At 38.3% G+C, this 24,052-nt stretch overlaps 1 protein-coding gene across 2 annotated transcripts in view; it reads right to left on the bottom strand.

The window, feature by feature from the left end:
• FRRS1 (ferric chelate reductase 1) overlaps nt 1–24,052 on the bottom strand; it is a 60,743-nt gene that overhangs the window by 15,532 nt on the left and 21,159 nt on the right. For both annotated transcript variants that reach the window (XM_063728306.1, XM_024256736.3), the window contains 5 exons: nt 20,443–20,537; nt 19,044–19,191; nt 15,382–15,561; nt 7,277–7,375; nt 6,118–6,265 (listed from right to left, as the gene is read on the bottom strand). In XM_063728306.1, the coding sequence (XP_063584376.1) occupies nt 6,118–6,265; nt 7,277–7,375; nt 15,382–15,561; nt 19,044–19,191; nt 20,443–20,537 (670 nt within the window). The remainder of the gene's footprint in view (nt 1–6,117; nt 6,266–7,276; nt 7,376–15,381; nt 15,562–19,043; nt 19,192–20,442; nt 20,538–24,052) is intronic.

Raw genomic sequence — 24,052 nt, 5'->3', positions numbered from 1 at the left:
AATCAAAACTACGCATGTGTACATTCACACAAGCACCCCACACATTCGCACACAGTCACAACATAAACCAAAATCACTTATGAATATAGATTTAAAAAGCTTAAAGAAAATATTAGTAAATCAAATCAGTTATATATGAAGAGAATAATAAAACATGACCAAGTAAGGTTTATTCCAGGAATGTGAGGATCATTCACCGTCCAGAAATCTATTAAAGTAATGATAAAATATCATCTCAATCACTGCCCAAAAGACATTTGATGAAATTCAGCACACATTCATATGAATTCTTATTAAAGTTAGAAACAAAAGAATATTTCCTCAACACCATAAAGGATATCCACCAGAAAAATACAACAAACAAGACATTTAACACTGAATATCAGACGCATTTTCATCAAAATAAAAAATAACCACAAAAATTCTTGCCACCTCATTTACCATTCTACATTATTCAGCAAGAACTAAACAATGCAATGAGACAAGAAAGAAAATGACAGCTATTAACCTGTCATTATTTGCACAGGATATGACATTTATCTAGAAAAATCCAAGATAATCAACTGGAAATTAGGAGGCTTAAAATTTAGATAAATATTCAATAATGAATAACTTTCCTATATGACAATATATTTAGAAAACATATGAAAAACAATTCCATTCATAATAATTTGCTTTAGAGAACTATAAAATACATAGGAACAAAGTAACCAAATATATATATATATTAAAGCCCTATATGAAGACATGTAGAAAACCATAAAATTTCATTGAAAGACACATATGCAGGATCGGAATAAATAGAATATCCCGATGTGTTCCTGCATAGACAGACTCACTATTGCACAGAGTTATTATTCTCTAACTTGCTCTAAAATTGCATTACAATTTCAATCACAACCCCAACAGGATTTTTAATAGAATTTGACAAATCAGCTTGAGCTGGGGAGTTGGAGAACAGCCTGGGCAACTTGACGAGACCCCACCTCTACAAAAAATACAAAAAATTAGCTGAGAATGGTGGCACATGGCTGTAGTCCCAGCTACTAGGGAGGCAGAGGTGGGAGGATGGCTTGAGCCCAGGAGGTCGAGCTTCAGTGAGCAGTGATCGCACCACTGCACTCCAGCCTGGGCAACAGAGTGAGACCCTATCTCAAAAAAAAAAGAAGAATTTGACAAATTATGTCTAAAGTTTATCTAGAAGAACAGATACATATGAAGTGGCAAAAATTCTTGAAAAAGAAGGCCAGAAGGGGAATCATGTTCTATCAAAACTCACAAACCTATTATAAAGCAATAGCAATTCTAACTAATGCAGGAATAGACAAATATATCAATAAAGGAACAGATACACTAGAAATAATTCAATTTATTGATAGATTTTTAGTATATGATAAAGAGGCTTTTAAAGCAGTGAGAAAATATGGACTATTCAAAAAATGGTGTTAGGACACCTGGTTACTCATCCAGTGAATACTATTTTACCATGGCTTGTTATAAAGCAGAAAATGAGAAAGAAGAGTTTTATGTAATGAATGCCTAGAGAAGAGAATGTCAAGAAGAAAAAGACAATAACTGTCAGGAGCTACAAAAGTGTCAAAAAGAAAATGATCAAGAAAACTATCAAACATGACAAGAAAGGCACTGGGGAAGCTAAAAATCCTGCATTCATTGAGTGGTAGTGATGAAAAAGAGACTCCAAGCCCAACAAGCCTGAGAGACAAGTTGGAAGAAAATGTGTTTAAACTCTGAATCACTATAGAGCCATGAACTAAGCATGAACTTAACCTTCATGAAAGCAGAAGTCCATTATGATTTCAGAGTTCCATTGTGGGGCTCCATTATAATTTGGCAGTCTTGCTCAAAGGGAGTTCATGCTTAGTGCAAGAACCGGCAGTAATAGGTTACCTACAGTATTCCTAAATTCTTTAAATAACAGGTCATGTGATAGCTGTGTCTCTACTTCATTAATGATTAAAATTGGTAGATTTCCTCATTGTGAATTACTTAATTACCCAAGTGATTTCTATCTTTCAGTTTAAACACTCAGTATTTCACGTGACTGCTTATCCCAAGACAGGACAATGTCAGCAACATGAAGAAAATAGCAGTTAGAAAAAGGTTTTAAATGGTTAGATTGTTAGGAGACTTTATTGAAATTGGATACATTTTACATGTATATGGGTTACAGAAATTATATGATTGCTTTGAAAATTGGCTTAAACCTTACAAAGTCTTACTGCTTTTAAGCAGAATTCAATTTATAAATGGTCCACATACATAAAGCTAAGTAATAGAAGAGGCAATGATTTATGTGATAACTGTCCTTTGTTCCCCAGTACAAAAAGATTGGAAAACTCATTCCCAGGAATAGCAATCTCCAGGTTTGTTTATTGGAGTGTTTTGTTTTGTGTGCTTTGCACTCTACCAGTTAAAAAAAAAAAATTAGCTTGTGCTCCAAATATATGTATATTTTTGTTAATAAACAGATTCATGTTTATTGTATTATATTGTATTAATATCTATTACACCTAATTCATATTGTATTAATATCTATTATATCTAATACTTATGAAGATATTAATATGTATTAATACCTTATGTACACCAGCAGTCCCCAACCTTTTTGGCACCAGGGACCAGTTCCATGGAACACAATTTCTCCATGGAAGAAAGGGAGGGATGGTTTTGGGATGAAACTGTTCCTCCTTAGATCAAAATGCATTAGATTCTTATAAGGAGCACACAACCTAGATCCCTCACATGCGCAGCTGACAATGGGGTCTGTGCTCCTATGAGAATCTAATGCCACCGCTGATCTGACAGGACAGTAATGCTCGCTTGTCCACTGCTCACCTCCTGCTGTGCGGCCCAGTTCCTAACAGGTCACAGACCAGTACCAGTCCATGGCCCGTCGGTTGGGGATCCCTGATGTACACTATAAAATATATTAAAATATTTAAAATTTCAATGACATAAAAGTAAATCTAAACAAGGTTCTAGTATTGTTCCCTGTAGCCCCTAGACTGCCTTGCAATGTGCATAGCTTACTTGGGAAAACCCCATCCTAGAGCAGTAAGTTATCAAACTACAGCACACATAAAACCACCTGGGATGCCTATAAATGCAGGTTCCATGCACCAACAAAAGAGACTCAGTGGGTCTGAGATGGAGTTCAGGAATCTGCATTGCTAGCAGTCACTCCAGTTCTGAAGCACATTAAGTGCCACACTTGGAGAAACACCACAGAGGAGCCAAGACAGAGATTTTCCCTCCCATGCCATCAGCACAGCAACATCAGCCAGCAAGGGAGGGGGAACAATTCTCTGTTTTCACATGGATCATCCATCAACTAGGTGTTTCTGAGGGACTGTTAGAACTATCATTTAAAAGAAAACATGTTCTGATTTCTACATTGCTAACCTATAAAGAAACATTTCACCTGCTGTATACCCACACATATAAAATTCATTATACAACAGAATTCCTCCATTTAAATGAAATAGTTTTCCTCTAAAGTATAATTTTAAGTATAAAACTTTAAAAAGTATAAACCATTAAATCCCCTAGCAATTTAAGAAATCCATTTGAATCAATAATCATTTATGAAGCATCTGTAACACCTTGGGCACTGATATGGTTTGGGTCTGTGCTCCCACCCAAATCTCACTTTGAATTGTAATCTCCATGTGTTGGAGGAAGGGCCTGGTGGGAGGTGATTGAATCATGGGGGAACACTTCCCCCTTGCTGTTCTCATGATAGTGAATGAGTTCTAAGGAGATCTCGTTGTTTAAAAATGTGTGGCACTTCCACCTTCACTCTCTCTCTCTCTCCTGTCACCATGTAAGATGTGGCTACTTCCCCTTTGCCTTCTGCCATGATTGTAAGTTTCCTGAGGCCTCCCGAGCCATGCTTCCTGTATAGGCTGTGGAACTGTGAATCAATTAAATCTATTTTCTTCATAAATTACCCAGTCTCAGGTAGTTCTTTACAGCAGTGTGAGAACAGACTAACACAGACACCAAAAGAAGCAGTCTGATATTATAGAAAGGATACAACTTTTGTAATTGGAAGCAACCTGGGTTTAATTCCTGACTCTGCTACTTGTTTGATTTTGAACAAGATGCTTGACCCTACTAGGTCCCAGTTTCCTTATCTCTAAAAAAAGCAACAAAAATACCTACATGCAAAGCCTCTGTGAGAAATAAATGAGATACATGTAATATGCAACAAGTGATATCCGCAATCATAACAACACAATGATGTGCACTTTAGTAGTAGTTGTTTAAAAACACAAATACTTGACCTTTTCCTCATTAAAAATTAATTCCCTACATTTCCCATGTTCCTTTTCTTTTTGAGGCAGGGTCTCCCTTAGTTGCCCAGGCTGGAATGCAGTGGTGCAATCATAGCTCACTGCAGCCTCAACCTCCTGGGCTCGGGCAATCCTTCCACCTCGGCCTCCAGACCAGCTGGGAACACAGGTGCACACTACCACACCCAGCTAATTTCTTTTTTTTTTTTTTTTTGAATAGAGACTTGGTTTTGCCAAGGCTGGTCTGGAACTCCTGGGCCCAAGCAATCCACCTGTCTCGACCTTTCAAAGTGCTGGGATTATAGGCGTGAGCCACTGCACCCAGTCCATTTCCCATGTTCTAAAAGTACTGAATACATAGGCTCTAAAGGCCAAATTCCAACTGCACCGTTTACTTGTCTGGGCAAATTACTTCACCTTTCTAAGTATGAATTTCCTCCTAGATAAAAAGGATAATAATAGTACATCTCTAGCTTGTATTTTATGAAGATAAAAATGAAGAATCTATCTAAAATGCTTAGCCACTGACTGGCACTCAATAAGCACTGAGTAATTTTTACTCATTATTATCAAGCCATATTAAGAAATTATTACTCATATTAGGAAATTTTTACTCATTATCAAGCCATATTAAGAAATTATTTTCAAGCCATATTTGCTGCTGCTGGTGCAAACAAGAGTAAATGATTTGACTAAGATAACTACATGTATCACCTATATCTAAATCTAAAAATGTTCCTTTAGCATTCTTCCTTCAGCTAAAAAAATAAATTAATAAAAATAAGCAAGTTAATTAATTTAAATGTTCCTAAATTTTAACATTGAGCAGATATTTTATTCTGCTTCAAAACTTTTTGGGAGTCTGCTTTACCAAGAGTAGAAAATCTAAAACACATGATAGAATTGTAGGCTTTTCACAATTTGTCTGTATCACATTTCCTGCTCTTCCTTTCCTTTACCCCATCTCTGTCTCTCCACTCTAGACATCTACCTTCTCACCATTTTAAAAGGGGGCTATATTCTCAAAGTTTTGGAGCAATGTTATCTTCTAAGAGATGAGTCATTAAATATTACATTGGTGTTTCCTGCAGTTCCTCAAAAACCATTAGCCAAGACCTCAAACAAAATCAAATTATTCCTATTAATATGTGTTGCAATATCCACCAGTGTAGTCTTCTTGAGAATAAAGATTCAGACTCATAAAACTATGTTAGGCTGTACTTGGCATCGGTCACATAGAAACATGCGAGACATGAAACATACCACACCAGCAGGGCAGTGTGAGGCATTCTCCCCTCAATGGAAGGTATTACAGCAGCTTACTCAGCTGTCCAGAAGCTATTCTCTTTTTCCCCTCCCCATCTTCCTAGAGAAAGCTCAGGTCTAAGGAGACAAGATTCATACTGGGCAAGTTTCCCCACAGGAGCCAATATCTCTTGCAACAACCTCAAAGGCACCGCTTCTAGGTCCCCTGCAATGTTAATCTACTATCACTACACTCAGGGAAACCCAAATATATGGCTTCTTATTAGGTATTTATAGTTCTTCTGGTCACATGCATTTTACTAATCAGAAGCCATCTTGATCTTGAGCAGTGTTGCCTTATAACACAATGGACACTCTACCTCTATCTAGTTTCCAGCAAAATTTTTCTACCTTTATCCAGTTTCTGGCAAAGTTTGACATTTATAGGAAAGCATGTGCCTTAAAAATGGGCAATTACAGTAGTTTTTCCAAAAATGGGGGAGAGGGAAGAAGAGAGAAAAAGACACTTGAAAAGACAGCTTAACAATATACTTACCATCATTAGCTGCACCATCTGCTAGAAATATGTAATAGCTTGTGTTTAGATCAAATCTATTCTTAACTCCAGGAAGGGTAATGTTTCTTCTGAAAGAACACTGCATAACACCATCCGCCAACCTCCAAGCCATATCCTCAAGGGTATCCTACAAACACACACAATGGGTCTTCTCAGCACTTTCCAAAGATTTGCTAAAAATAAGATATGATCAAAATCCTGCCCTGTTCAGTTTCCTTTCTCTAAGATCGTATGTGCATGCTTTGTCTGCAGTGTCATTGTTTTTCCACTTCCTCTTTGAAGAGAACAAGAAACATTTTCTCCCAGTTTATTTGTCTTTATCCCATTTGGCAAAAAGAAAAAATATTATTTTTACTTTGAGCCAGAACCCCACAATTCCTCTACCTAGGTTAGAAATTTTAACAGATGTACCAACTCCATCTGGCCACGAGTATACAATCAAAAACACTGAAAAAAGCAATTAACAAGTACTACCCTAGTGGCCAAAATGCAACATGCAACTGGGGAGAAGTTCCAAGCCAGCCGTGGGAGTCAACCCCATGGGAAGGCTGTGCACAGTTATGTCATTAAGTGATAGCTACTGCTCAGTCAGAGCTCATTTGCTATGTCATTAAGTGATAGCTACTGCTCTTTCAGAGCTCATTTGCTTGTCAATTGTCCTGCAAAAAGACACTTCTCTACCAGAAATAGCCCACCTTTGACACACATGCCAACAAAGGGCACTTAAGACAACTGTCCAAGGCATCTCCAGCCTTCATCAAATGTGCTCCTCGTTCTCACTAGTCAAGAAATTTTGTCACTAATGTCATACTCTTCTTAGAAACCTGTCTGTAAGCTTTTGAAAGGAAGCTGATGCCCTGACCATCTTAATAAACCATAAAGTACTTTTTTGTAAGATACAACCAAAAGGATGTAAGTGACACAAGCAAGAATTCATCTTTTCCTACAAGAGAAACTTCTGAAGTGTAGAAAAGTTTCTCAGAAATCATTACGAGAGGAGCCCTGCTGGCAGGCCCCTGCTCAAGCTAGGTGTAACTGTGGGGGTTGGAGGCGATCTAGCAGCACAGCCACACCAGTGACAGCCACACAGCCGGAAAGCGGGTCTCCAGGTGGAGGTTCCCAGAATTTTCACACCTACCCTGGAGTCCATTACAGGGTGACTTCGCCCCGTTAAATGGGAAGGCTGGATGTACACAATCTGATCTTCATGAATACACAGATAAGCATCATCATCACCCTGAAAAACAATTGCAAATGAGAAAAAAAGCTCAAAGGAACTTCAGCATTTTATTTTCTCTTTTTAAAAAAGTACCTCAGGAAACCAAATATTATGTGATGCTTTGAAAACATAATTTACTGAATCGTGAATGATGCTATGAATTCTAGAGAACTGGCTATCTAATTTGCGAGTTGCAAATAATTTTGTTATAATACAAAAGCACTAGAATTTCAGTGTAAAATAATAGATTAAGATAGATATATAACATGTTTATATGTTCATAAACCCATCACTAATCGAACACCACTTTAATATTTTCATGTATATTCATCCAAACCTATTTGTCTTATACCTATTTTTTCCTTCCCAAATGGGAAAATATAGAGTTCTGTTACCTTTTTTCAATTAACTTACCATAAACAATATCCCAGATATTTATTTATTAATAAATATCTATATCCTACATATTTTAATGACCAAATACACTGCATTGTACTGGATATTTTTTGGTAACTTCTAAGATGGAAGACACTGTAAAGAAATATTGCTACATAATGTACATATTCAATAGATTTAATGTTATATAACTGAGGCAAAAATACCTGCACTCAAGGAGGAATTAGTCAAACAGTCTACCTCTTATCTATCCTTTAGTCTCCAAGGATCCTTAACTCTGAAAGTTAGATCTTATTCTTTAAAGTGATAATCAAGCCAGGCACAGTGACTCACACCCATAATTCTAGCACTTTGGGAGGCCAAGGCAGGAGGATTGCTTGAAGCCAGGAGTTTGAGATCAGCCTGGGCAATATGGTGAGACTTCATCCTAAGAAAACTTTTTTAAAAATCAGCCAAGCAAGCCGGGCGCGGTGGCTCACACCTGTAGTCCCAGCACTTTGGGAGGCCGAGGCGGGCAGATTACGAGGTCAGGAGATCAAGACCATCCTGGCTAACATGGTGAAACCCCGTCTCTACCAAAAATACAAAAAATTAGCCGGGCGTGGTAGCAGGTGCCTGTAGTCCCAGCTACTCAGGAGGCTGAGGCAGGAGAATGGCGTGAACCTGGGAGGCAGAGCTGGCAGTGAGCAGAGATCACGCCACTGCACTCTAGCCTGGGCAACAGAGCGAGACTCAGTCTCAAAAAAAAAAAAAAAAAAAAAAATCAGCCAAGCATGGTGATGCATGCCTGTGGTCCCAGCTACTCAGAAGGCTAAGGCAGGAGAATCACTTGAGCCCAGGAGGTCAAGTCTGCAGTGTAGCATGATCATGCCACTGCACACCAGCCTGGGCAACTGAGGGAGACCTTGCCTCCAAAAAATAGAAATAAAATAGAATAAAATAAAGTGATAATCAAAAAGCAGACTGTCAATTAATAGGGGAAAAAAGAATGAAAAAGAATACAAAAAAAGAAGCAGACTGTAACTTCAAAGTACATTTAAACAATGGCACACAGGAATAATCTTGATTTTAAGTTATTATCCATGGTTTGGTCTTTCACTTGGTTTCTCCATAAACTATCAAACAAGGTTCTTTATGTGCTTTAGTCACCCAATTCCTTAAACAAGGTCCAAGACTATCCGGTTATAACAAATCTTGCTATAAATTCCAATATTAGATTCTAACATATTTCTATAGTTTCAGATTCAACTTTATTTTTAAATGTTCCACTTTTAAAAACTCTCAAGGATGTACTCTTAGCAAAGTAATTATGTACTGTTACACATATTACAGTAAAATCAGAATTAGCCCAATTCAAGATAAGAAATTTGGAGCAATTATGACTTAAACCAGGAGTCAACAAACTATGGCCGGCAAATCAAATTCAACCTAAAGCTTGTTTCTATATAGCTCACAGTTTAAGAATGACTTCTACATACTTAAGTGGTAAAAAGAATGTTTCATGACAAATGAAAATAAATCAACCTGAAATTCAATGTCCATGTTTCATTGGAACACAGTCACATTTATTCATGTACATATCATCTATGGCTGCTTTTATGCTGCAACAGAGTTTAGTAGCTACAACAGAGACCTTATTGCCCACAAACTCTAAAATAGTTACTATCTGGTCCTTACAGAAAATGTTTTCTGAACCCCGATTTATTTTTTATTTTTTAAAAAAGTAGAGATGGATTCTCGCCCTATTGCCCAGGCTGGTCTTGAAATCTTGGGCTTAAGCAATCCTCCTGCCTCAGCCTCCCAAAGTGATGAGATTACAGGTGTAAGCCACCATGCTGGGCCTGAACCCTGATTTAAATAAAGCATGTTTTCTAGAATATCCATCATGAATGAGACATAGAAATTCTTTTGTTACATAAAAAACTTTAATACAAATAATGGTTGATTTGAGGCAAACTGAGGACAAGAAGTCAAATAAAATCAATAAAAGTAGACCTCCCAAATATTAGAGAAGATGATGGGGATAGACAGCAGGTAACTCTCAGTTCTCACTATTCCAAATGAAGAGTAAGTGAAGGTGCTACTCCAACCTCAGGCTCCAGGCAGTTCTAGAAACCTCAAGTTTGAAAGCATAAAAATACACCATATAAGAACTTCCACCAAATCCCTGGGTTGTACTGAAACTCTTTCCCCAGTTTGCCCCTCTCAGGTCAAGCATTTAGAGAGCATCCTATGAGAAAACATTATGCTAGACACTGTGGGAGAAACAAAGATGACTTTATTATAAGAATACGGCTCTTATAACCTAAAGCTATATTTTATTGAGGCAGACAGATTGGTAAAGTGACATGAAAAGACAAATTATGTATGGCCAGAGAATTGAAAATGGCTTATCAGAAAAGACAGTAATTAAGCAGACCTTAGAAGATAAAACATATTTATAGGAGGACAAGGTAAAGATGAGATTAAAGGAAGGGTTTTCCAAGTTGAAGAACTTCTAGGACCAATGATATAGAAATATGAAAATTTTAAGAAACAGGTAGTTCTGCTAGCTAAAATATATAAACGATAAAAAGAGAGCTCTAAGGCTGAAAATTCCAGAAGTATTCCCAAAGTAGTGAGCACCATGCTTTAAGAAAAGAACAGTTTTTCTGTAATTACTATATAATTCTATAATTACTATAATTACTAAAGTTTTGCCAAAGGTTTGGAGGGATATTTTTGACACAATTTTTTTTTTTTTTTTTTTTTTTTGAGACAGGATCTTTTTCTGTCACCTAGACTGGAATGCAGTGGTGCAAATACAGCTCACTGCAGCTTTGACCTCCTGGGATCAAGTGATCCTCCTACCTCAGCCTCCCAAGTATCTGGAACCACAGCTGCATGCCACTATGCCCAGCTAATTTTTGATGGATTTTTTGTAGAGATGAGGGTCTCACCATGTGTGCCCAGGCTCATCTTGAATTCCTGGGCTCAAGCAATCCTCCCACCACAGACTCCCAAAGTGCTGGGATTATAGGCATGAGCCACTGCGCCCAGCCAAGACGATCTTAAATGTGGCTTGGGGAGAAAATTCCAATGGCTGTGTGAAGGATGAAATGGAAGAGGAAATCATGGAAGCAAGAGGACTAATGAGGGGTTACTACAGCAGCCCAGGAAGCAGACAGTAAAACTACAAGCCAAGTCAGAGATAGTGACAATGCAATAAAGAGAATGAAAAAGGTATGTCAAAGATAGAATCAGAAGTACCTGGATATCAGTAGCAGTGAACATATTAGCACCCAAATCTTGATTTCTAGATCTATTCCTACTAAAAGGAAATAAAGCTCTTTTGAGAAATGATGAAATGCATGAAAGTATGAATGGAGAACATCTTGTTACACCAGAAACAAAGACATGCTCAAAAGTGGTGGAGACACATCAAAAGGGCACAGAAGCCTGCTTGAAAGGGCTCCCATTGGCCGCATTTGGGTCAATATGACCCTCTAAAAGAATGAATGGTGGTAATAAACTACAACACAATGGACAAAAGAAACCCATTAGTCCATCGTGTTACTATAAAAGGGAAGGGCAAGTGCAGAGAAAAGAAAACTCTTATTTTCATAAGAATGTCAGCTAATAAGTAAGTTAGCAGATCACCATTTTGCAACCACAAATGTAACAATTGATTCACAGGAGAAACATCAATAAATGCAAAAACCTAGTTACAAGCTATTGGGGAACAGATTATTCATACAGACTCAAAGTATCATCCCATGTATTACTTATTACAAAAAGAAAATAGACTTCATGATACAGAAATCTGACAGACACCAGTGATCAAACATAGTATCATCAATAATAGAACATTGGACATTATGAAACTTTTGAAATAATGCACTGATGTGGAAATAATATCCCTTACGTAGCATTTGTGCCAAAAAGTCTTAACATAAATCTATTATATAAATTGTAGAATATTCTACAAATAACTGGCCTGAATTTAATTTATAAAAAAGAAAAAGGATTAAGTAACTGTTCTAAAGTAAAGGAGATCCAAGAGATATAACAACTAAATGCCCTGAGTAATAACTGATTGGATCCTGAATAAGAAATATTTTTAAAAAACAAAGAACTTTATTAGAACAACTGGGAAAACTGGAATACAGATTGTCTGTTACATAAAATTAATGTTAAATTTTCTTAATGTGATAAAAATATTGTGGTAATTGTAGGAGAATGTCCATGTTCTTAGAAGACACACGTTGAAAACCTTAGAGATGAAATGTCATCATTATCTATAATTTACTTTCAAATAATTCAAGAAAAAATATGTATTTATATACACCACATAAACCAACTGAGGTAGATAGAAATAGAAAGATAAAGTGGTAAATCTAGGTGAAGGGCTTATGGGTGTTCACTGTACTATCTTTTTAACTTTTATTGAGGTTTAAAACTTTTCAAAACAAAAAATTGGAAATGGCAGAAGGAAGGACCTGAAAGATGGATGAAAGGAAGGAATCCAAGTCAAAACCAACATTTCTCTGAATACCAAAGAAGATGCTGGCAGCAATAAATGATGTGTTTATAAATTGCCTAGGACAGTACCCAACAAGAAACAAGCCATCAACAACGGTGGCTGCTTTCCTAACATTGCTAATCACCAAGAATGGGGAAGACAAGGAGACATCAGGAGGCATAATAAAAAGTTCAGTCTTTTAGATGTTGCTTTGTGCTGTCCAGGAACACACATCTGGACGAGACCAGCCTGCAGCCGGAAATCACAGTCTGGAGTCCAAGGGAGTTCAGGATTGGGGACATCCTGGAATTGGGGCATGGAGAGATCATGTATGGAGTAAGATGATACAGCGCAGTGGAAGGAGAAGGAAGGAAGCTAATAATGCGCATACTTGATAGACTTCACATTATTTAACAAAATACCTCAAATAGGAAAGAGGTATGTACAGTACATCTTCACTTAAACTCATAGGTAAGTTCTTGAAAACTGTGACTTTAAGCAAAACAACATACAACATGGCCAATATTTTTTCCTCATCAATGTCATAACAAAATGATATTGAAGGAAATGATATTATTCAAGGAACTGCTGTATGTAGCCTCACTTAAAGTCAGAGGCTCCAAGAACCTATTGACGACATGAAGTGAGGACTTATTGTACTTGGAAATTAAGTTAAAATTCACAAATTAGCAAGTCATTATTATCAGAAATAGGGTAAATTACACATTTTGATTTTAGTGATGAAGTCTAACATACCAAAATAATTGCTAACATTAATTTACAAGCCAAATTGAAAAAGGGGTATAATTTAGGTTATCGAATGAGTATTTGTGACATCAGATACCTTCAGTATTTAAATTTACATTATATACTCCAAAGAAATAGCAGGTCACAAAAATACCTGAAAGTTTTAAAAGTAATAACCAAAAATAGAAATAACCACTTAAAAATATATTTTGAGGATGATTCATTTCCCCCAAGTTAGGCAAACAGGTGTACAGATTATTTTAATCATTAAACAGGATTGCTCTGTAAATCAACTGCACCTGCGTAATTAAGTCTTTTTTGTAAACATTTTTGATGAGTACTATACTGGAAACAGATAAGATTTCTAAGTAAGATAAATATATCTTGAATTAGAGATAAATGCTTTTGTGCCATCAGTGCCTACAATTTAGAACAGAATAACTGACCTACCTGTGGGCTACTCATTACCATACTGAATGCAGTAATAGTCTTTCCCTCTTGCTTACAGGTTTTATGTAACCAGTAAAAGGAAATGTATCCATATACTATAGCATGAATCTTGGCTATAAAGTGACTGGAATAAGTTGGGTGTTTTTTTTTTTAAGTGACTAGAGCATATATCTAAATGAGTGCTGTAACTCAGAGATGAACCTTAATGAAACTATACATTCATTCAACAGGTTAATCCTTTTTGGATTCATTTTCAGAATTTCCTTTCTAGCCAGTTTTATCACATTCACATGACAGCAGCACTACCACCACCTATCATTATTGCTTTATAGTCACATTTTATTTTCAACTCAACCTCATTCACCTTATACACTAAACGTAGTTCATTTTTGCCAACACTAAGAATATCCAAAAGAACATGCTACAGGTCTGATGGCAATCATAAAAGGAAGTGGGGAAAATGTTTTGAACAATCAGTGCATCAGTTGAGCAAGTATAAAATTTCCTATACAAGCAACTTGGAAGGGGAAGGATTCATTATTTCTCATATTTTTTTTTAAGTACATGGTATCTTTTGTATCTCATAGACTTAAGGTATATCTTTTGTTTAATGAAAGAAGATAGAAGTGCATTCTAGAGGTGTCTAGTGAAATATGTAGGTCATATATACATACTGAAATGGTATCCTACTAAAGAAAGTTAGTTACATCCAGCATCTTACAATATTTGCAAACACTGCTCCAGGACCAACGTAATCAAGTGCACTTTCAGGACGAGCATTAGTTTTTCTATTACAGCCATGTCAGAGTTCCTTTTCTTTTTCTGAAATATGATTCCCTAAAGAAGTGGCGTTAAGTTTAAATCCTGATAAGAAGAAAACTCTCAAGACAAGACCCCTTGCCTGTGCTATTAAGGGACTTTCTCCATTTCTGGTCATCCCTATGCCCCAAGGCCCACTCTGCTTGAACAGGACTTATACACGTCCTGGCCACAATACTCTTCCTGCTCTGTGGTGTGCTTATGCAGGCCTCTGCTCTTCCACACCACAGCACAAGGCTGCCATCTACAGAATCATTTAATCCATTTCAGCACTACCTAGGGTGAGTGAGAATCGGCTTAAAATAAATGCTGCCTTCTGCTGATTTGACAAAGGAGCCTACTGTAATACATGCTGCCTGGATATACAAGTTTAATACTCTGTTTAGGAAATGCACTGATGACTACTAAAATAGGACAAAAGAGCAGGAACACATGCTTTAGTTCTGGCCACTTGAATAAACAATTCTGGTTTGAAAAGCATTACAAAAAACATGACATTTTATGCAGAACAACTTTTCTTAACTGTATTTCCTGCTTTATCACAAAGAGATAGACAGACATAAAATGGCAAATACACTGGAAAAAAAATGATCTTCCTAACTTTCCTCAGGACAGCCTGTTCTTGGAAGTAATTGCCCAACTGTTAAAATCATACAGTACTCAAAGCCGTTTAACTTAGAATCTGTTCTAACTTAGTTTCTCCTGTATGATCATTTGACCCTGGAACAAACAGTTTCAGTGATTCTCCTTTTGGTTTTTTGTTTATTTGTTTTTTGGGGGTTTTTTTAGATGGAGTCTCACTCTGTCGCCCAGGCTGGAGTGCAGTGGCACAATCTTGGCTCACTACAATCTCCGCCTCCCAGGTTCAAGTGATTCTCCTGCCTCAGCCTCCCGTGCAGCTGGGATTACAGGTGCCCACCACAACCCTAGGCTAATTTTTGTATCTTTAGTAGAAGTGGGGTTTCACCATCTCGGCCAGGCTGGTCTTGAACTCCCGACCTCGTGACCCACCTGCCTCGGCCTCCCAAAGTGCTGGGATTACAGGCATGAGCCACGATAACCAGCCGTGATTCTCCTTTTGTTACCACTTATGTAAGTGAGAGGTACCAACCATCCATTGGTCATGAGACAATGCAAAGGATAAATAGCCTTTACTGGGGCCGCTCATTTCAACCATCACCGATTGGTCATCTCTTGTGAAGGACAAGAAGACACAGGAAACCTCCTCTGGGTCACAGTTCAAAGGACTCCTAATACAGAACTTCTTGTTCCCACAATCTGAGGCACTGAACTAGAAAAACGACAGAGGAAAAAAAAATATTAATTATCAAACAAGCAGTTCATTGGCAATGACAGAAGAATAACTACCTTCAAGTACGGGTAGCTCCCAAATTAATGAGAATACCTTTCCATAATAAGCATTCAAATAAGGAAACAAAAGACACATCCCAAATTAAAAATGATCGGAGCAGTAGTTAGGTTATGAACTTTTAAACTTAATTAATTTTAATTAAAATTTGGAAAACATACACTTGTTGGGCTGTAATTGTGCAAGAGTATTAAAGCTCCTGTAATACACAAAACATTTCACATTAAGTATGTTTTGGAGCAAAGTTTCTGATAAGTTTTAAGAAATTTTTCAGGTAATATTTCAGTCCCTAAGACTTAAATGACACTAACATTCCTGCCTAAACGGTATCCTCTAGTTCTCAGAGATGAAGTTTTAAAAAGCAAACAAATAAATTCTTAGCAAGCTATTATATTTAGGTTGTGGATTCTGCTTCTAGAATTCAGATTCAAATTTCATACTAAAATGATATAAGAAAAAAATGGTTGCCCCAATTTACCAGTATTCCAAATAACCGTAGTAATTTATTGGGGGGAGAAATACAACAATCAGATGACTTACTCCAGAGCTTCTTGATAAGGAATATAAGACGAAGAGTCTTAGAAAAAAAAAATCAGCTGTTATAATCTGATAAATGAGCAGAGTTTGTTCGAATGCTGTGACAGTAAATTTCAGAAGAGAGCTAAACATTATGTAACTAGAGTTCATGGAAATGTAAAGACAGGTCACACTAGGGTGAAGAGAACAGGCCACTGGGGAACTAAGAAACTTGGACTTTGGTCTCTGCTCTCCCCTTCCCTACATCATGTTTGCCAAAGGACTTGTTCTCTCAGGATCCCTGAACCTTCAACTACACAACAAGAAAACTATAAGAAATAGACCCTGAGGTATCTTCGAGCTCTAAAAACGCTATAAACCTTTGACTCTGAATGAACCTCCCTATAATTAGAGATTATAAACATGGCACAAAGACACAATAAAAGTTCCAACAAGAGCCTTTGATTGAATATATGGAAAGACAACAATATTGTCAACAGATTCCTACTGGGAAGCTCAGGTCCAAATTGACTGTGTATTTCCCTAAAGCAGCTTTTAATTAAATAAGGATTAAGCCTAAACTGAGAGCTAGTACAAATAACAGATCTAATTGTATGGTCAAACAAAAGTGCAACAATCATAATAATGTAATCAAATATAGTGCCCATATGCTATAAGATGTTGAAGAGAAGCAAAACAAAATAAGGAGCAAAGCGCATTACTTTGTCTTCTCTATGTGAATAAAAAGGTACAAAAGGATAATAAAAAGAAGGAAAAAGAAAAGGAACTAATGTTTACTGAATATCTATTAAATGCAAGACACAGTAATAGAAAACTTACATTCATTATTTTAATTCTTACAGTGATACTAACAGCTAAATATTATTACATCTCTTTCTATAGGTGAGGAAACTGAGACTGAAAATTAAGTAATTTGCCCAAAGACACACGAAAATTAGGCAAGTCAGTATTTAGGCCCACGTTTGTTCTTTCAACTGAAACCACCTTTCTCAACACCTTTTTTTTTTTATTGTATCCACTTCTGAATTAAGAAGTCTAACTTATCAGAATTTCCTGCAGTAAAACCCTTCTTCCTAATGTTTCTAATATGCATAACACTTTCCAAGATGTGCCTTGTCAATTATAAATCTTTTGAATCAGAGGGTCTAGATGAAATTCTAACTGATGAATTTACAAGAGATTTTCCGTTGTTCAGCATATACAATTCCCTAGGACTCTTTGACCTTAATGAAATGAGATCTAAGAGTTATATCACCACTTCAAGAATCTCCTCCAGAGCGCCTCTGCCCGGCGGCCCCGTCTGGGAAGTGAGGAGCGCCTCTGCCCGGCCGCCCCGTCTGGAAAGTGAGGAGCGCCTCTGCCCGGACGCCCCGTCTGGGAGATGAGGAGCGCCTCTGCCCGGTCGCCCCGTCTGGGAGGTGAGGAGCGCCTCTGCCCGGCCACCCTGTCTGGAAGGTGAGGAGCGCCTCTGCCTGGCTGCCACCCCCTCTGGGAGGAAGTGAGAAGCGCCTCTGCCCGGCCGCCCCGTCTGGGAAGTGAGGAGCGCCTCTACCCAGCCGCCCCGTCTGGGAAGTGAGGACCGCCTCTGCCCAGCCGCCCCATCTGGGAAGTGAGGAGCGCCTCGGCCGGCCGCCCATCATCTGGGAAGTGAGGAGCACCTCTGCCCGGCCGTCCCATCTGGGAGGTGTACCCAACAGCTCCGAAGAGACAGCAACCATCGAGAACGGGCCATGATGACGATGGCGGTTTTGTTGAAAAGAAAAGGGGGAAATGTGGGGAAAAGAAAGAGAGATCAGATTGTTACTGTGTCTGTGTAGAAAGAAGTAGGCATAGGAGACTCCATTTTGTTCTGTACTAGGAGAAATTCTTCTGCCTTGGGATGGTGTTGATCTATGGCCTTGCCCCCAGCCCCCTGCTCTCTGAAACATGTGCTGTGTCAACTCAGGGTTAAGTGGATTAAGGGCGGTGCAAAAATGTGCTTTGTTAAACAGATGCTTGAAGGCAGCATGCTCTTTAAGAGTCATCACCACTCCCTAATCTCAAGTACCCAGGGACACAAACACTGCAGAAGGCCACAGGGACCTCTGCCTAGGAAAACCAGAGACCTTTGTTCATGTGTTTACCTGCTGACCTTCTCTCCACTATTATCCTATGACCCTGCCATAACCCCCTCTCCGAGAAACACCCAAGAATGATCAATAAATACTTAATTAAAAAAAAAAAAAATCTCCTCCAAATCTTGTCTAAATTTAACTTAAGAGCTTCATTTGATATCTGGCTGTGTTTAAAAGAAAGAAAAAAACTATTGCTTCATCAGATTTATTTTCAAATAAAAACATATCCACTACCAGAAGAGACTACAGGTGAATGCCATGACCACACCTTGAACATTCAGGGTCTTGCATTCCCTTCATTCTAACCTATAAGTCAAAAGGTTGCAATGAAGGCTTCCTTCAGATTCCTACAGAGGACCCCAAAACGTGCTACCAGTACCCAGCACAGCTACTTCTCTATGCACTTTGCCACACAAAGTACACAGAACCACAATTTCCAACCACAAATTTACCTCTTTGCTCACATAGAGAAAACTAAGCACAGCACTTTACTGCTATGTAATGTCTTATTTTGTTTACCTTCTCTTTTGTATTTTATAATATATGGACATTATATTTGGCCACATATTATTTAGATTACATTTAATGAAGCTATAAAAATGTTGCTTAAGCTGGGCACAGTGGCTCACACCTGTAATTCCAAGCACTTTGTGACTCCAAGGCAGGAGGATCACTTGAGCTCAGGAGTTCGAGACCGGCCTGGGCAACATGGTGAAACCCCATCTCTACAGAGAAAATAAAATTGTTACTTACTGGTTTGGTTAAGTGGGAAACTGGTGGTAACGTTGGCAAAGGTATTATTGTAGCTTTAGGTGTTGTAAAAGGAAATGCATTTGGTTGTGAAATTATAGGACCAGGAATCTTCACCCAGTAGATTTTGTACTTCTCAACAACTGTGACTCTGAAATGCAATACCAGTGAGATTAGAACCCTAACTGTGTCCTGTCACAATCAGATCAAAACGTTAAAGGAAAAAAAAAAGAGAGAGACTAAACTAGAAAAACATGAATTACTACCTAACAGGACTATTAATTTTGTCTGAGGCAAATCTCTAACCACTCTCTCCCACCCCATCACTTGACGAATTTTTATTGCTTTCTCTCCCTCTGTCCCTCTTTTCTTATTTGTCTGTTTTGGGGGCATATTCACAATAGCCATGATGTCAGACCCAGGGACAAAACTGCACAGATTTCTACTGCCTGGCATATGAAGAACATACTACTAGTCATTTCAGAGTGCAATATTCAATTCTTCCAAAGGGCATGTGTAGCAAGCAACTACAGCAAGAAGCTATAATAGAGGCTGCATCAGTAACCATCAGCTTTCACTGGGGTCACACCCCCTCTTTCACATTCTATCTAACATACCAGTGCAGAGTTGTGTTACTGTGTGTTGGGGACCCACGCACAAAGTGAAGAAAACAGTCATGTCAGGATAGCAATCCTTCCCTTAAAATATATGTCCATATCACCCCTCAGGAATCATTAGATGGCATTATAACATTCCACTTCCCCTTGTATGTAGGATAAGGAAGAAGTTCTGTTTTAATTCTACTGAGTTTCATAATTTGAGAGGCATGCAGTCTTTTCTGAGAGTCTAATCTGCAAGTTGTAACACTGCAAAAGAGTAAGAGTCATCCAAATCTCAAGACTTTCATTTGTATTCTCATGCTAATACAGGAGCAAGTCTAAAAGTAGTATTATATAACATAAAGACTCAAGTATTAATTGATAGCTCTTATTAGGATTAAGGCAGTACAAGACTTCATTCACTCAGCAAATGTCTATTACGTTCCTATTTGGTGGCAGGTCCTGCGCTAGGTGATAGGTATACACTGGTAAAAAGCAAAACAAACTCCTACATCAGGAAGGTGGTGTTATTACTACACCAAAGCTCTCCTACATGCATGAATGTCCAATAGGTACAGAAAATGATACAGACTAATTATGGTTTCAATTATACTAGTAGTTACAGAGTTGTAAACTTTTTTTCCTTTTTTTTTTTTTTTTTCAGAGATGGGGTTTCACCATGTTGCCCAGGCCAGTCTCAAAATCCTGGGCTCAAGTGATCCACCACCTTGACCTCTCAAAGTGCTGGGACTACAGGCATGAGCCACCATGGCTGGCCCAGAATTATAAACTCTTATACTCACAGAAACTGTGTGTGATTTGGAGCACTGCTTGGAGCATTCCAGTAGACTTTAATTATTGTTTTTTTAGATGCACTTCTGTGACTCACCGCTGATCCCTGAAATAAAAGGGAAAAGAGCTACCATTCAGTCGCTCAGCATGGCTGGAACTTCTATCATTTTGCAAAGTAATTTATCATTGCATGACATTAGCATTCTGGTGAAGACTATTTTATTTAGAAGAAGGACTCAGGCACTCCATAAATGAAATGTTGATTGGTTGAGAACATATTAGCAGCTGGCTCTGTGAATAAATGAGAGTCTACAGAAATCTAAGAACTGAAGAGAGCTGTGAACACTGGGTACATTAACACTAGATAGAACTTGCTCATTGTTTCATGTGTATTATAAATTTATATCTCTTCCATTAATAGATACAAATAGAATGCAGAAGATTCTTTGAAAGAGAAAAACTTCCTGCCTTCAAATACGTAGCATGATATTTCAGTAATTCCTTTCTCTAGAATAATCTTGTTTCCCACTTTCATGCACCTGGCCAACTCCTACTCATTCTTTGAGGCCTTACTTGAAGATCACCTCCTCCAAGAAGCTCTCTCAGTTCCTTCCAGGCTGTGTGTGGCTCCCTCTGCTATGCTTCCCACTCACTGTGTATGCTTCTAACCAAAGTTATCACACTGTTCTACTTATGTGTTCATAGATGTGCTTATATGTAAAGTAAGGAGTTCTTCAAGCAGCAAGAGTAAGTCTTGTCCATCACCTATCTCTCCCATTCAGGACCATTTTTGGTGTAAAAATAAGTGGATGAATGAATAAATAAATGAAAAAAAAATTAGACTCCTGTCATACTCTAGATCTCTGTCTTCAATATTAAAACCCTTCAAAAATTAATATAATAAGAGCCAATATTCATATAAAACATCACAAGCTATAAATTCTTCAAACTACTCCATCTTTTATAGGGTGCTGATGTGTAAAAACATATTGCAAGTAAAATTAAGGAAAAAGTCTGATTGTTGTGAATCCATTTAGATGTTTACAATACACGGTTAATGTCATCACTTATCTTGCAACCACCACCTTATAGTGAAAAGATCCCAAAAAAAACTGACAGAGAGCAATTTCAAACTACAGTTGACCCTTGAACAACACAGGTTTGAAGTGCATAGGTCCACTCATATGCAGATTTTTTTCAATAAATACAGTAGAAAAGCGTTTGGAGGTTTTCAACAATTTGAAAAAACTCAGACAAACTGCATAGGCTAGAAATATTGAAAAAATTAAAAAGTTAGGTATGTCTTAAATGCACAAAATATGTAGGTATTAGTCTATTTTATCGTTTACTACCATAACATATGCACACACCTATTACAAAAAGTTAAAATTTATCAAAACATACATACACAAACAGACCGCACATGTGCCATTCACAGAGACATATAAACAAATGTAAAAATGCAGTATTAAATCATAACTGCACAAAATTAACTGTAGTTGGGACTACAAGCACATGCCACCATGCCCAGCTAATTTTTGTATTTTTTTGTAGAGACGGGGTTTCGCCATGTTTCCCAGTCTGGTCTCAAACTCCTGAGCTCAAGCAATCCACCAGCCTCAGCCTCCCAAAGTACTGGGATTAGAGGGATGAGCCACTGCACCCAGCTTTTATCGTGTTTTGTGCACTACTGTAAACCTTGAATAACACCATGGGGCCCATACGAAGTGCCACTAGTGATGCGGTAAGTGTTCCCAAGAAGCAGAGAAAACTCACGACATTACAAGAAAAAGTTGAATTGCTTGATATGTACTGTAGATTAAGGTCTGCTGCTGCAGTTGCACACCATATCAAGATAAATGAATCCAGTATAAGAACCACTGTAAAAAAAAAAAAAAAAAAAAAAAAAGAAGAAAGAAAGAAAAAAGAAAAGAAAATTCGTGAAGCTGTCACTGCAGCTATGCCAACAGATGCAAAAACCTCACACTTTTTGTGAAAGACCTTTTCATCTCATATCGGAAATGCAGCTTTTAGGCAGGTGTAAGAATTGCTATAAGAAAGAGATACTTATAGACTAACATTATTCGAGAAAAAGCAAAGTCATTATATGACAACTTAAAGCAAATGGAAGGTGAAGGGTCTAAAGCTGGAGAATTTAATGCCAGCAAAGGATAGTTTGATAATTTCAGAAAAAAAGTTTGGCTTTTAAAATGTCAAGATAACAAGAGAAGCAGCTTCTATTGACCAAGAGGCAGCAGGCAAGTTCCCAGGCGTCATTAAGAAAATCATTGACGAGACCATCCTGACTAACACGGCGAAACCCCATCTCTCCTAAAAATACAAAAGGCCAGGCGCAGTGGCTCATGCCTGTAATCCCAGCACTTTGGGAGGCCGAGGCAGGTGGATCACCTGAGGTCGGGAGTTCAAGTCCAGCCTGAACAACATGGAGAAACCCCATCTCTACTAAAAATACAAAATTAGCCAGGCGTGGTGGCACACGCCTGTAATCCCAGCTACTCAGGAGGCTGAGACAGGATAATCGCTTGAACCCAGTAGGCGAAGGTTGCGGTGAGCTAAGATCCCGCCATTGCACTCCAGCCTGGGCAACAAGAGTGAAACTCCGTCCAAAAATAATAATAATAATAATAATAATAATAATACAAAAAAGTAGCCGGGCGTTGTGGCGGGCGCCTGTAGTCCCAGCTACTCGGAAGCCTGAAGCAGGAGAATGGCGTGAACCTGGGAGGCGGAGCTTGCAGTGAGCCGAGATCACTCCACTGCACTCCAGCCAGGGCGACAGAGGGTGACTCCGTCTCAAAAAAAAAAAAAGAAAAAAGAAAGAAAAGAAAATCATTGAGGAGAAAGTGTATCTGCCTAAACAGGTTTTTAATGCAGACAAAAGTGCCCGATTTTGGAAATAAATGCCACAAAGTCACTTATTAGTAAAGAAGAGCAGCAAGCACCAGGATTTAAGGCAAGAAAGAGCAGGCTATCTCTACTGTTTTGTGCAAATGCAGTCAGTTTATGATCAGGACTGCTCTTACCTATAAAGCTGCTAGCTGCTAATTCCCGAGCCTTGAAGGGAAAAGATAAACATCAGCTGCCAGTGTTTTGGTTGTAACTACAAGAAGTCCTGGACAATAAGAAACCTTTGTCTGGATTAGCTCCATAGACGTTTTACCTCTGAAGACAAGAAGCACCTTGCCTGTAAAAGACTGCCTTTTAAAGGTTCTTTTAAAGGCACGGTGGGTCATGCATGTAATCCCAGTGCTTTGGGAGGCCGAGGCGGGCAGATCACTTGAGGTCAGGAGTTCGAGACCAGCCTGGCCAACATGATGAAACCCCATTTCTAGTAAAAATACAAAAATTAGCCATGCATGGTGGTGGGCGCCTATAATCCCAGCTACTCAGGAGGCTGAGGCAGGAGAATCACTTGAACCCAGGAGGCAAAGGCTGCAGTGAGCTGAGATCGCACCACTACACTCCAGCCTGGATGACAGAGAGAGACTCTGTCTCTAAATAAATAAATGTTCTATTGATATTTGATATAGTTTGGATATTTGTCCCCACCCAACTCTCAAGTTAAATTGCAATCCCCAGTGTTGGAGGTGGGAACTGGTG

The sequence above is a fragment of the Pongo abelii genome, chromosome 1 (genome assembly GCF_028885655.2).
Source record: "Pongo abelii isolate AG06213 chromosome 1, NHGRI_mPonAbe1-v2.0_pri, whole genome shotgun sequence".
Taxonomy (NCBI): Eukaryota; Metazoa; Chordata; class Mammalia; order Primates; family Hominidae; genus Pongo; species Pongo abelii.
Note: the sequence above shows the minus strand (reverse complement) of the source record. Positions and strands in the feature narration are given on the sequence as shown.